Source organism: Lolium perenne, chromosome 7 (genome assembly GCF_019359855.2).
Source record: "Lolium perenne isolate Kyuss_39 chromosome 7, Kyuss_2.0, whole genome shotgun sequence".
Lineage (NCBI taxonomy): Eukaryota > Viridiplantae > Streptophyta > Magnoliopsida > Poales > Poaceae > Lolium > Lolium perenne.
The window spans coordinates 77,555,830-77,571,157 of record NC_067250.2 but is presented as its reverse complement, the minus strand read 5'-3'; the positions used below and the strand labels follow the sequence as shown (position 1 = coordinate 77,571,157).

The 15,328-nt window shown below is 48.3% G+C and overlaps 1 protein-coding gene across 1 annotated transcript; it reads left to right on the top strand.

The window, feature by feature from the left end:
* Window positions 1-7,859: 7,859 nt before the first annotated feature.
* Window positions 7,860-8,568, top strand: LOC127312950 (uncharacterized). Its single transcript, XM_051343485.1, has 2 exons — window positions 7,860-7,960; window positions 8,067-8,568. The coding sequence occupies exons 1-2, from the start codon at window positions 7,909-7,911 to the stop codon at window positions 8,402-8,404; spliced, it is 390 nt and encodes a 129-aa protein (XP_051199445.1). The 5' UTR covers window positions 7,860-7,908; the 3' UTR covers window positions 8,405-8,568.
* Window positions 8,569-15,328: the final 6,760 nt, after the last annotated feature.

Genomic DNA, 15,328 nt, shown 5'->3' with positions numbered 1-15,328 from the left:
GGGCATCACGCCGCTCCCAGGTCCCTCGTTGCTAAAGACTTTCGACAAGGATTTTACTGGCTCATAGCTAAAGAAGATGCTGAAAAGTTAGTGAAAACCTGCCAAGGCTGTCAATACTACGCTACTCAACAAACAGCTCCAGCTCAGGAGCTCAAGACCATCCCTATCACATGGCCGTTCACGGTCTGGGGGCTTGATATGGCGGGCAAGCTGAAAAAATCATCTCCTGGCGGTTTTGAGTACCTCTTGGTCGCTATTGACAAATTCAGTAAATGGATCGAGGCAAAGCCAGTGAGAAAAGCCGATGGTGCTACAGCACTAAAATTCGTCTGCAGCCTCGTAGTGAGATACGACATCCCACACAGCATAATCATAGACAATGGCACAAACTTTGCTCAAGGAGAATTGAAAGATTATTGTCATGATGTAGGGATCCGACTTGACCTAGCGTCTGTGGCACATCCACAGTCCAATGGACACGTAGAACGAGCCAATGGCCTCATACTAGCCGGAGTCAAGCCTCGCCTTGAAGAACCGCTGCGTCGCGCAGCCGGAGCTTGGGCGGAAGAGCTAGATGCTGTTCTGTGGAGTTTATGAACTACCCCTACAGATCCACGGGGTTCACCCGTTTCTTCCTAGTATACGGATCTGAAGCAGTGCTTCCTTCTGACATCATACACGATTCACCACGAGTTTCCGCCTACAGCGAAGATACAGCTGACGAGGCCAGACAACTATCTGTGGACCTGATCGAAGAAGCTCAGAACTTGGCTGACCAGCGCTCCACCATTTACCAACAGAAACTCAGATGCTATCATAGCCATCGAGTTCGGAATCGTTCGTTCAGGGAAGGTGACCTGGTCCTCCGCCTTCGACAGGTGAAAACGCATAAGTTGCAATCTCCACGGGAAGGACCCTTTGTCATCAGCAAAGTTCTACACAATTGATCATACTACCTCGTTGATTTCCGCGAGAAAAAAGAAAGACCTGCAAATTGGTACGGAAACGAAAACGAGAGGATCCGGATGACATCTATGATGAAACAGATCGTCCCTGGAACATTGCACAGCTACGTCCTTTCCACACTTAGCAACTTTTCGAGTTACATACTCTGTAATAGTTACATATGATCAATGAAATAAAGCATCTGGTTCACTCTTTGAGTCTTTTACCTCCTTTACTTGTTCGTTTTTAGATCATGTATGTTTTCCGACTAAAACCGCAGAGCTGGATACTTCCGCCTAGGCGTGTATGAAAGTTGTGATTTTCAAAGTTGTCCTTTAGGACGTAAGCTTAAGTTTTCTGGTGGAAATGCTTTCTGTTGCGAACTCATGGATTCCTGGTAGCGACTTCCGGCACCTAGGCTTGGGGCTTGTTTCCGCGGTTATTGACGGATTGCCATTGGGCTTCGTCACCGCTGGCGAGCGTTTCCGGCTAATGGTCTTCCGGCTCGTGGAAGGTCAAGTGAGCAAGCCGGAAAACATAAAAACCAGCACTTGCTTTCAACAAACGAAACATGCAAATAAATTTTAATGGATAGCAGGATAAGTTTTTTCCGCCCATGCATAAGTGTTTCGTGTCTAGCTACTTAAGAATTTAAGTTATATTACAAACCCACTCCGGGGCCAAAATGATGCTTTTTATCGTTTTTCAGGTTTTACTCGGAGACATGATCTTCATCCTCCGAGGCCACATACGCGGAAGCGTCACCAGAATCTTCATCGGAGCCTTCGTCGGATTGATCCGCGCTGGAGCCCGAGCCTTCCTCGACATCTTCGTCTTCCTCTTCATTTTCCCCTTCGGAGAAACCTTCTGGCAGATCGTACTTGTTGTACCAGAACGAGTGATTCACTCGCTCGGCTAACAAACGATCATACCCTTGGGTCTCCGCAAGGGCGAGCTTGACGTTGGTGCCCTTGGGAACTCCGTGCGCGACTTCCGCCAGGTCCATTTCAGGGCAATGAGCTTTGCACGTTACCAAGGTGAGAGAGGCGACCCCGCGGGCGAAAGACGCTTGCCAGTCCTTGATAAGATCCGGCACCATCTGCATAAGCTTGGTCATGCGATCGATCACGGTGGTTCCGGCTCTCTTCAAACTCAGGGACTTGGCGATCCCGCGGCAGGCTTCAAAGAGATTGTTGATGGAGTTCCGCGCATCTTCATAAGCTTCTGTCATGGTGGCGGTCTCCGGGTTCCATTCGAATCCGAGAGTCGCTGTAACACAAAACGGTTAGTTCCCTCCGCAATAAAGGCAGAATCAAAGTGAAGAAGCCGAAAACAGCAATAAGTCCTTACGGAAGATCAGCTTGTCAATATCATCCGCCTCCTTCTCGGAAGTTTTTTCTTTGGAGACCAGCATCTTTACCCGCGCGTTGCTTTTCTTCAGCTTGTCGTTCAGTTCCTCGATGGCTTGAGCATGCTTCTCCTCTCGTTCCTTTTTCTCCCTTGTTTATTTTTCAGTGGATTCCTTGTGGAACTCTTGGAGAGAGTCATGTTCGGATTTAAGCACTTCAAGCTCAGCGAAAATCTCGTCGACGGAAGGCTTTTTGGCAAGTTGATCTGAAAGGCGGAAATAGAAGAATAAAGTTAGTTTGATTTCTGTCTTATGCTCCAGCACATGTACGTGCAAGTCTTCATGCAGCTTCCGCGTGTTCCGAGAAGCAGGTAAGAGTTAGTCGGAAATTCAAAATTCTAGGGGCTAGACGTGAAGCTAAAATCCTTTGTGTGTGAAAATTTTGAGTGTCCGCTAAGGTCCACAGATAAAGACATTGGCTCTTACATGTTACTCGGAAAATGCATAAACCAATGCTTGGGGGCTGGTGTTACCTGACGCACATTTTCGTGCTTGGCGAAGAAAACTTTGAGACCCTCTCAAGTTCGTTCAGCTCTTGTTCCTCCGTGTTCGCAGGTCCCCACACTTTGTCCATCATGCTGGAGATTTCCACGTGGCGTTGTGAGAGGGGGACTCTTTGCAGAATCGGAAAAAGATGAGGGTGAGTCTGGGGTGTGCCAGTGGCACGACTTAGGAGTAACTTCTTTTCGACATCATCAGCCGGAGCTTCAGCCGAGGTAACAACAGGTTGTTCAGGCGGAGGTGCGGGCGAGGACGCGCCCTTGCCAGAATCGCCTTTGCCGGATTCGGCAGTTGATTCCTCCGGGAGATCATCAAGGTTGATGACATCCTTGGGATCCGGCTTGGCGGAGGAAGAGGCCTTGGGCGACACCTCCACTTCCGGTGTAACATGCACATAAGTCGGAGATGGCTTAGCCTTTTTCTTGGGGGTTCTTGGAGAGTTTGCTTCCAGAAGTTTTGCTGGCATACAAGTAAAGGTGTAACACTTAGCAAATGCCTGATTATATATGCTAGCAATGGAATCCTAGACGGAAATCAAGCACTCACGAAGATGTCATGAAACACTGGTCAATGTTTGGCTACAGCTGCTTGCTGGTGTCGATTTGCTTGAGGCGCTGTTTTTCCTTTTCCGCCCTCCGGGTAGCCGCGACACTTGGTGTCTCGCGGGCGCGTTTTTGGGCAGGGCCGGAAGGAGCAGCTCTTTTTCGCTTGGCGGGACCTGATGCTTCAGGAACCTCCACGTTGGAAGCAGCCTCAGGGTCATTGGTTCCAGGGTGAGGGACTCGGAGTAAGGTTCCGAGGTCCTTCTCCTCTAGCTCCTCCAGCTGAGCACGCAAACACTTAATCAAATTTTGCAGAGAATGGCAAAGGAGTTGGCGTTAGAACAAGAAGCTTACCGCGATCCCAGAGCCGTTCACATGGATATCCTTGTTGCACACGTGAATCTGAAGATCACACGAAATCTTGATCAGAAGCCGGATCCGTTTGTTGATGGCGTCGGAGGAAAGGTTGTCCTTGGAGGCGCGCATAAGATCATCGCGCCCCGTGTACTGGAACATCAGGCGGTCCCGATGCTGAAGAGGCTGGATCCGCTTTGTGAACCAGGACATTGTAAGGTCCTTCCCTGTCAGCCCGTCTTCCGTCAGTTTGCAGATCCGCCTTACAGTGCGAGTCAGCACTGGTGACTCGAAAAGATGTGGGCATTGCGTCCAAGCCGGAGTCTCGCTGGCAGGACCATTTTTGAAGGCTGGCAACACCCTCGCGCTTGCCGGGTCAGAAATGTCCTTCAAATAGAAGAAGCCTCCGGACCAGTACCGCGCAGATTCATGGCGGTCGGTGGGAGGATAGACGCGGCCAGGGCGAAGCTTGAACGTGATTGTCCCGACGGTGGCCTGCTCTGATGATTGAGGAATTTTTTCCTTTTTCACGGAGAAGAAGTACTGGAAGAGGGAGAGTTCCGGGGTTACCCGGAGGTGGCCTTCGCACAACGTCACATGGTTGCTGATGGCCGGTATGTTGTTCGGCGAGATGTTGTGTGGCTGCAGCCCATACACATTTAGAATTTCGGAGAAGAAATCGCTAGGCGGAAAGGAGAAGCCACGCTCGACGAGCGCCTTGGTCACCACCATTTCTCCGGCTTCGGGAGCTGGAGTTAATGAACCCGGAATCGTCCGCCAGGACCCGGGCTTTAAGAATCCTTCTGCCTCGAGGTTGCGGAGTTCGGTCTCTGTGGTGGTGCAGGGCCACCACTTTCCCTTGGCTTCGCTGTCTCGTGCGCGGGCCTTGGATTTTTTGGCGGCTGCTTCCTCCGCCTTCTTCTCCATTTGTTCTGCCCCCACGGTTTCTTCCGGGTTGGCAGACGTCCCCTCGATGTTTTTTGCCAGAATCCTTTGAGGGCTCCAGCTGAACTGGGACGAAAGGGGGAGGGGCGGAAGAGATAGGCATCGCCATGATCGGCTCGGAGGAGGGAGGCGGAGTTGAATAAGACATCTGAAAAGAGAATGCGAAGATAGATAAACTTAGCCGGAACCAACATGATACCCTATTCATCCCTACCAACTACGACGAGAAGACAAAGCTCTGAGGGCTTACCGGAATGGATTCCGCGGTGGTCGGAGTATCCGGCGGCGAGGTTTTGCTGCGACGGCTCGCTGAACTTAAGAACACGAAGAACAGCTCACGGCGGCGAATCGGCTCCGGTGAACTCCGGTGCGGCGGAGGAGAAGCTCGGAGGCGGCGCTGTGCGAGAGGTGAAAAGGGGGGCGAATGGGGTGATTATGGGTGAACGGCGGATATTTATAGGCTGAGGGGAGGAGATTCGTGCTCTGCATCCTGTGGTCGGAACGCATGCGTCGCACCATTGGATGATCAACACGTGTCAGAAACCCTAAGCGGTGAAAATGGCTAAGGATAAGTTACCGCTCAAATTGCCAGAAAATGGCGCCAAGATTGGCGGAACCGTTTGAACTTTTTGAGGTTCCGGGTAAAAATTTAAAAGCTATCAACCCTTATCCAAGCAGGGGAGTAACCCGGAGACATGTTATAAACAGAGCTGTCGATGGATGAAGTCCCGCAGGATTGAGGTATTTTCCGACTAAAAGTTGGGAAAGGAGATAAGATGAAGTTGGAGTTCTTCAAGTTTCCCCATGTTGCCGAGATTGTCGGAAGCCACGAAGCTTTAGCAAGGCGGAAACAAGTGGTGAATCTCGGAGAACTCTGGGAGCTACTATTATGGGTATACTTCATGGGTGTACCATCGACAGTGCCTAGATCCGGCAAGCCCGGGTGGCCCACAGACGGTGATGTGCCATGTGGCCCATCGGGCGGCCCAGTTGCTGTTGATCATGAAGGATGAAGTCCAGCCCAGGATCAGGAAGCCGGATCCTAACCGACCTTCGGAGAACGCCGGATCCGTAGAGGCCCATGTGGAACCCGCATCTAGTACGACGTAGATGGAAGGCGGATCCTTTACGTACACGGCAAGATATTGTACTGTAGTTAGGTAACTGGTAATCCGGCTAGGACTCTCCATGTAAACCCTAGATCTGTGCGCCTTTATAAGCCGGATCCCGGGAGCCCTAGAGGCACAACCACAACTCATTGTAACAACGCGAAAGCGCCCAGATAATTCCAGACAAGCAGCAGTAGGCCCTGTCTTCGAGCAGGTGTTCCGAAGCTGGGTAAATTGCGTACCACCGTCCCGAGGACTCTCCGCCCTATGGACCCTACTTTTTCTCCCCTCCATGAGGATCCCTCCTCTGGAGTACCATCGAATAGGCAACAACACCATCTGATCAACCACCCCTCGTTACCACAGAATAACATGCACAATGCAATATCTCATATTGTCATCCCTTACAATTACTGCGAATTAGTTAATTTTGGAAGCAAATCATGTTGCTAAGAGAAAACATATGATATAAAGGTGAAGCTGGTCTGGGCGACGCAGCGCGACCGTTTGCGTCCGTGTGGACCGAAAATACGCCTGCACTTTGCTCCAGCGGGACGATGCATTGTGTCCGGACCGTCCGCAGCGACGCAAACGCGGGGTAAATAAGCGACACGTTTGCGTCTCCGTGGACGCTGCGCGGTCACGCCTCCCCCACGGGCCCGCCTGGCAGCGACCCTGGCTCGATCGACGCGTATTAAAGCAGAGCAACTGCCGGGGAGGTCAATCGCTGGAGTGACAACCGCGCCAATCGACCCGCCAACCGCCGGAATGGAGCGCCGAACCGCCACGGAAGAGCAACCGCAGGCCTCTTCGTTATACGCGTCGCCATTAATCCCCGCTGAACATAACCCTGCGCCTGCTGTAATTCACGTCCAACCAGCTGCCATTCTTCTTCTTCTCCAACACCGGTAGCCACCATGAGCAACCTGTCGTTGCCATCAGACACAGACAGCGAGGGGAAGCCACCGGGATGGCGGCATTGGTGGGATAGGGCTACGACGCCCAGCAACCCTAGCTCCCCGCAGACGGAGGGCGAGGAGGAGGGAGGTGCCGTTGGCCTCGATGGCCAGGAGGAGGAGGAGGACTCCGACGCCGAGTGGGCACGGCTGGAGGCGGCAGACGACGCGGCGGCAACAAAGAAGAAGGCAAGGGCTCGGGCGAGGGCGCGGGCGCAGGCGGAGCCTCGTCGTCCGTTCACCGACGATGAGGAAGACCCCACTGACCAGTCGTCGGACTGGAACTCAAGCTCGTCGGACGCGTCGACCGCAGTACCTCTTCGGAGGAGGAGGTGACAAGCAGGAGGCGCGTCCGTGAGGACAACGAGGCGGGGCCTTCTACAAGAAGACCAAGAATTAGTTTAAAATTTGTTTGTTTCACGTTTGTTCTCTAGTTTGTATGTTAAATATATTCGAACTTATTCGATTCGAGAAAGCATGGCATGATAAATACAACTTGTTTTCGCGTTTGTTCTCCATGCTCTTTCAAAGATTCATTACAACCGATGTAGAAATTGGAGGGTTCTTCAAAGAAGAAAAAGAAGAACCAGTTATGGGGTCTCCAAAATGCGTCGGACCGTTGGAGGTGCCCCCGACGCAAACGAATAACTTGCGTCTCGCGGTCATTTTCGCGTCCGTCAGGCGGCGGAAATAGACGCTCGCGAATAATTTGAACATCCAAAATGCCTCGTCCCCGTTGAAGATGTTCTAAGGGAAGACAGTCTTCTTTTTTCTCTATTCTCTACTCTCTATTCTCTCTTCTTCAATACAGCCACTGTCACAGCTCCAAGGGAAGGCTAACGTCTCGACTCACGGTTGAGAAATAGCAATTCCGTCACAAGGTAACAACTGTCACAATCCCACAATTCCAGTACCTTAATAACGCGTAATCCCATGAATCAAGGCCGCTGTAGACGACTCTGTGAATAAGGATTCGCTGTCGAGGCGTGATCTGCGTGTGCAGTTTCATGCATGAAACGATTTCTTGCCATTCTCGCCCTATCCATGTTGCTATAAGTATGGCATCAGAGCCCTTACAATATCTCGTATTGTCATCCATTACCGCTGAGGCGCTGACAACATAAACAACAAAACCGATCGGGGTCGACATGGCCATCGCTAAGCTTCTCATCCTTGCCCTCCTCGTCATTTCGGCGCAAGGTACATACGTACTCTTGTAATTCACTTATATACATGGCGAATTCAATCGATCTGTGACGGGACACAGGAGAGAGATATGATTCCGCAATCCCGTCTATGCGTACAGGATCGGACACGCAGCCCTGCAGCGTGTCCGACATCGAGGTGCAGACCGTCAACGCGCGCTCGCGGGGCAGCGGCCCCAACGGCGATACGCTGTTCAAGGTGCGGGTGAAGAACCTGTGCCCGTGCAGCGTCAGGAACGTGCGGATCGACGGCCGGGGCTTCTCGTCGACGTTGGATGTGGACCCGTCCCTGTTCAGGGCCGAGGGCGGCGGCGTCTACCTGGTGAAGGGCGGTCGCCGGATCGCGAGCATGGCCACCGTCACCTTCTTCTACTCCTGGGATCACTACTTCGACCTGAGCCCCAAGAGCTTGGAGGTGGAGGAGGACAGATGCTACTAGCTCGACCCCCTGGCTTGTTGCGTTGGTGTCCATGGCGATAGTTGGGGTGAATAATGGTTGTGTGACTTGAGGACATTTTGTTTTCACTTTGAAGTCCGGATATGGCTTCTAGGAGCATATGCCCCTGCATGCCAAAATTAATTTTATGAATGCAAGAAAAAAAATACTACATAAAACTAGGCATGCACACATGCATGTTGGTGCCCTTGGCAAGAAAACACAAATATTGTGACATGTTGGTGCCCTGCAAATCATGTGCCCCGTCTATAGAAACGCCGATGATAATTTTACTCAGGTGCCAAATGTGCACGTGGGATAAGATATGTACCATGAAAGTGATTTATCAATCAAAGTTTGGCCAAATAATTCAATTTTTATCTCATAACAAACTTTAAAACCATTTAATTTAAAATTTGCTTACACATCTTCAGAGAAATATACAACAGCATACGGATTCTGTATCATCTTGTAACATCCCAAATTTTAATAAAAAGAAAGTTAGAAGAATTTCAGAGAGCAAAATTTCAAACCAACAAAAACTTTTTAAATTGCATATAGTGACATGCATAGGACTTGTGCATTTGAGTGATATGCCATGATGATTGTTATTATGTGTATGTGCTATACTCTAAAACCCTAATGTGATCATGTGAAGATCACCAACCAAATAAATCAAAAAGAGAAAGAAATCAAATAAAAGAAAAACCCTAAAACCCTCACATATGGCTTATGCCATTTTTATAAATTTTGATCCTAGACCATTTTAGTCTTCACCATTAGTTGAATAATGTTACTAAACACTTATTACAACCTTTGGAATCAAAGAAACACAAATCAAATGAATTTCAAACTCAAATTTGGATCACATATGATAATGGTCAAATCTTCCATTTTTAGTCTGATCACTACTTTGAGCCCTTGCAATTCAAAATTTTCAAACTAAACTTTGCCAACTCTTTGCACCTCATCCAAGAGCATATCAAGGTGAACAACTTTTGTAAAGACCACCATGCCAAATTCTTTTTAGATCAAATACTATGCTCATCCAAAGTTGGAACTTTTTATTAAGTGGAACATTCTCACACTTAGCCATTTTTGCATTTCTTTGAATTTGACAATTCCACCACCACCTCTCATCTTCTCTGGTCATTTACAACTAAACTAAATACACACATTTTAAATTGTGCAACCATTTGAACTCACTCAAAAGTGGACAAAATTTACAAATTTACAAATAGAGAATAAATGCAACACTATTCTAAATAGTGATCTACTCACCCTAACCTGCCCTAAACCTCTCTACTTGGTCCCCTTGTCCCCTCTCTCACTCAATGCTGCATAGAAGCCCTAGGAGGGCAAGCATAGCTTGCATGGCATGGCCATGCCGGCCCATGCCACACCATGCCGCACCCCCTCTCTTCTCCTTCCTCCTCCACACTGGCCCTGGTGCCCAAGCTCACCACCTCACCTTCCTAGCCAAGCCTAGCAACGCCACTGCCACGAGCAACGCCGACCATCGCCGGATTTCGCGCGCCAAGATCTTGCCAGGATGCCGCTCGCGTCGCGAGTGTGCATGCCGTGGGCATCACTGGCCACGCGCCACCCCACAGTCTCACTCTCGCTCTAGCCCCTCTAGCACCTCGTCGAGCCTCGCTGCGCCACCACGACTCCACCAGACACGCGCGGAACAAAGACCCTGGACCGCCGCCGGAGACGATGACACAATCCCGCGAACGCCGCCTGTCAAGGGTACTCCTCACCAATGCCCTCCGATAGGGGCTTAGGGTTGACGGAATCCTGTAGGCTGACACGAGACATCGGTTCACAGACAAGCGGGGAGAGCGATTTACCCAGGTTCGGGGCCCTCGATGAGGTAAAACCCTTACGTCCTGCCTGTCTGTTCTTTGATTATGAAAACAATGGGTTACAATGGGGTGCCGAATAGTTCGGCTGAGATCTAGGCGAGATTGCTATTGCTAGGGTTACCTAGCTCTAAGCTTTTCCTGGCTAAGATTGCTAAGATTATTCGTGTCCTTCGGCAGCCCCTCTCCTGGCCTTTATATAGGAGGCCAGGTCTCAAGAGGTCTAACCGAATACGACTAGATTTACAGTAGTTTAGATCCAATCTTTCCTTGTTTGTTCGCTTCCTTGTCTTGCCCGTGAAGGAATCTTCTGGTGCACCGACCTAGTGGCCCATCTAGCCTTCGGGTGTCTTCATGGGCCTCCAGTTTGTCAATACTGAATAGGGCAATACTGGTTACCCGAAGGGTAATGCCCACGTCAGTAGCCCCCGAGTGTCTAGCCGAAAATAATTCGGGTAGAGACTAATGCATGTTTCCTCCTGACATTCTTCTCCTTCATTGTTCTTGTTCATCTTGATTATGCTTCATCTTCCTTTTATCGGGTGCGCGTCAGCGCTCCCGATGGGAGTAGCCCCCGAGTCTAGGTACGGATGCTTGTAATCCGTGCGTAGACTCAAGTTGTACTACTCGAATACTTTCCCCTGCCGAGTTTTTCGCAAGTCTTCATAGGTCATCCGATATATTTTCTTTACGCAAAGGATAATGAGTAACGTGCCCAACTTTTGTTGGTTAACTGCCGATGGCAAAACAACGTTACTCTACACAGAATCAAGTCCTCGGGCATGATCCTGGAGTGCAAAAAACTGTTATTGGATGTACATCATGCGCTCCCGATGGGAGTGTCTAGGTGTAATCGCTTGTAACCGAGAGCAGACTCAGTCCTTTTTCCTTCGACTGCTTATTCTGTCGAGTCTTCCTTTTTATCGCGTGCGCGTCAGCGCTCCCGATGGGAGTAGCCCCCGAGTCCAAGTTCGGATGCTTGCAATCCGTGCGTGGACTTAAATCCTTCATCCGATGGCTGTTTATATTTCCATCGAGTGCCTCTAATAATAATTTTTTTTATATGACGTCATAGTTGTGGGCCAATTGACGGGATTTGACTTGACGTGTAACTGCTGTGGGCCAATTGATGGGACTTGACCTGACGGGCCCACCCTAGTTCTGCGCGGGCAGTTTTTAGGTCTTAACTATTGCACGCGCGGCGATCGGCATTGAGCCCCACTGGGGCCTTTGGAGGAAGATCTTCTATGTGAAGCGTCACAATGATAGCAACGCCCCCCCCCCCGTTGTCGGCGGCGTCGGCTTCGTTGTCAGGAAGGAGGTCGATTACTTCGACTATCCGATGAAGGAATCCGTCCAGGGCTGGCGCAACAAATGGTTCTACCTTCGGGACCCTGTCGTTCCTGGGCGGCGTTCAAATCTCCCCTTTTTTTGACGATGTCTTGGTGGCTCACAAGAAGAAGTCTTGGAACAACGCCCTTTCTCCCGAAGAAAAGGCGACAGCCGATGAGCTATTCAAGCAAATTGTCATTCTGAAGAATTCAGGAGGCATGATGATGCGTGGTACTGAAGTAGTTTCAGTGTTTCTGCAACGTCGAGTGCAGCCGCTGATGTCTCGCCCTCACCAGCTGTGGCTTTTCGCTGGCAAAAACGATAAGTCGAGGGTCAACTCTGCCGACCTTTCGGTAGATGAGCTCCAGAACGTGTAACTCACACGTTCGTTGGGAACCCCAAGAGGAAGGTATGATGCGCACAGCAGCAAGTTTTCCCTCAGAAAGAAACCAAGGTTTATCGAACCAGGAGGAGCCAAGAAGCACGTTGAAGGTTCATGGCGGCGGGATGTAGTGCGGCGCAACACCAGGGATTCCGGCGCCAACGTGGAACCTGCACAACACAACCAAAGTACTTTGTCCCAACGAAACAGTGAGGTTGTCAATCTCACCGGCTTGCTGTAACAAAGGATTAACCGTATTGTGTGGAAGATGATTGTTTGCAGAAAACAGTAGAACAAGTATTGCAGTAGATTGAATTTCAGTAAAGAGAATTGGACCGGGGTCCACAGTTCACTAGAGGTGTCTCTCCCATAAGACAAACAACATGTTGGGTGAACAAATTACAGTTGGGCAATTGACAAATAAAGAGGGCATGACCATGCACATACATATCATGATGAGTATAGTGAGATTTAATTGGGCATTACGACAAAGTACATAGACCGCCATCCAACTGCATCTATGCCTAAAAAGTCCACCTTCAGGTTATCATCCGAACCCCCTCCAGTATTAAGTTGCAAAGCAACAGACAATTGCATTAAGTATGGTGCGTAATGTAATCAACAACTACATCCTTAGACATAGCATCAATGTTTTATCCCTAGTGGCAACAGCACAACACAACCTTAGAACTTTCTCACATCGTCCTGTGTGTCAATGCAGGCATGAACCCACTATCGAGCATAAATACTCCCTCTTGGAGTTACAAGCATCTACTTGGCCAGAGCATCTACTAGTAACGGAGAGCATGCAAGATCATAAACAACACATAGATATAACTTTGATAATCAACATAACAAGTATTCTCTATTCATCGGATCCCAACAAACGCAACATATAGAATTACAGATAGATGATCTTGATCATGTTAGGCAGCTCACAAGATCCGACAATGATAGCACAATGGGGAGAAGACAACCATCTAGCTACTGCTATGGACCCATAGTCCAGGGGTAGACTACTCACACATCACACCGGAGGCGACCATGGCGGCGTAGAGTCCTCCGGGAGATGATTCCCCTCTCCGGCAGGGTGCCGGAGGCGATCTCCTGGATCCCCCGAGATGGGATCGGCGTTGGCGGCGTCTCTGGAAGGTTTTCCGTATCGTGGCTCTCGGTACTGGGGGTTTCGTCACGGAGGCTTTAAGTAGGCGGAAGGGCAAGTCAGGAGGGGGCACAGGGGCCCCACACCATAGGCCGGCGCGGCCAAGGGGGGGGCCGCGCCGCCCTAGGGTTTGGGCGCCCTGTGGCCCCACTTCGTTTCGTCTTCGGACTTCTGGAAGCTTCGTGGCAAAATAGGCCCCTGGGCGTTGATTTCGTCCAATTCCGAGAATATTTCCTTACTAGGATTTCTGAAACCAAAAACAGCAGAAAACAGCAACTGGCACTTCGGCATCTTGTTAATAGGTTAGTTCCAGAAAATGCACGAATATGACATAAAGTGTGCATAAAACATGTAGATAACATCAATAATGTGGCATGGAACATAAGAAATTATCGATACGTCGGAGACGTATCAGCATCCCCAAGCTTAGTTCTGCTCGTCCCGAGCAGGTAAAACGATAACACGTATAATTTCGGAGTGACATGCCATCATAATCTTGATCATACTATTTGTAAAGCATATGTAGTGAATGCAGCGATCAAAACAATGTATATGACATGAGTAAACAAGTGAATCATATAGCAAAGACTTTTCATGAATAGCACTTCAAGACAAGCATCAATTAAGTCTTGCATAAGAGTTAACTCATAAAGCAATAATTCAAAGTAAAATCATTGAAGCAACACAAAAGAAGATTAAGTTTCAGCGGTTGCTTTCAACTTGTAACATGTATATCTCATGGATATTGTCAACATAGAGTAATATAATAAGTGCAATAAGCAAGTATGTAGGAATCAATGCACAGTTCACAAAAGTGTTTGCTTCTTGAGGTGGAGAGAAATAGGTGAACTGACTCAACATTGAAAGTAAAAGAATGGTCCTCCATAGAGGAAAAGCATCGATTGCTATATTTGTGCTAGAGCTTTGATTTTGAAAACATGAAACAATTTTGTCAACGGTAGTAATAAAGCATATGTATCATGTAAATTATATCTTACAAGTTGCAAGCCTCATGCATAGTGTACTAATAGTGCCCGCACCTTGTCCTAATTAGCTTGGACTACCGGATCATCACAATGCACATGTTTTGACCAAGTGTCACAAAGGGGTACCTCTATGCCGCCTGTACAAAGGTCTAAGGAGAAAGCTCGCATTTGGATTTCTCGCTATTGATTATTCTCAACTTAGACATCCATACCGGGACAACATAGACAACAGATAATGGACTCCTCTTTTATGCATAAGCATGTAACAACAATTAATAATTTTCTCATTTGAGATTGAGGATATATGTCCAAAACTGAAACTTCCACCATGGATCATGGCTTTAGTTAGCGGCCCAATGCTCTTCTCTAACAATATGCATGCTTAACCATAAGGTGGTAGATCTCTCTTACTTCAGACAAGACGGACATGCATAGCAACTCACATGAAATTCAACAATGAATAGTTGATGGCGTCCCCAGTGAACATGGTTATCGCACAACAAGCAACTTAATAAGAGATAAAGTGCATAATTACATATTCAATGCCACAATAGTTTTTAAGCTATTTGTCCCATGAGCTATATATTGCAAAGGTGAATGATGGAATTTTAAAGGTAGCACTCAAGCAATTTACTTTGGAATGGCGGAAAATACCATGTAGTAGGTAAGTATGGTGGACACAAATGGCATAGTGGTTGGCTCAAGTATTTTGGATGCATGAGAAGTATTCCCTCTCGATACAAGGTTTAGGCTAGCAAGGCTTATTTGAAACAAACACAAGGATGAACCGGTGCAGCAAAACTCACATAAAAGACATATTGAAAACATTATAAGACTCTACACCGTCTTCCTTGTTGTTCAAACTCAATACTAGAAATTATCTAGACCTTAGAGAAACCAAATATGCAAACCAAATTTTAGCATGCTCTATGTATTTCTTCATTAATGGGTGCAAAGTATATGATGCAAGAGCTTAAACATGAGCACAACAATTGCCAAGTATCACATTACCCAAGACATTTATAGCAATTACTACATGTATCATTTTCCAATTCCAACCATATAACAATTTAACGAAGGAGAAACTTCGCCATGAATACTATGAGTAGAAACTAAGGACATACTTGTCCATATGCTACAGCGGAGCGTGTCTCTCTCCCATAAAGTGAATGCTAGGATCCATTTTATTCAAACAAAACA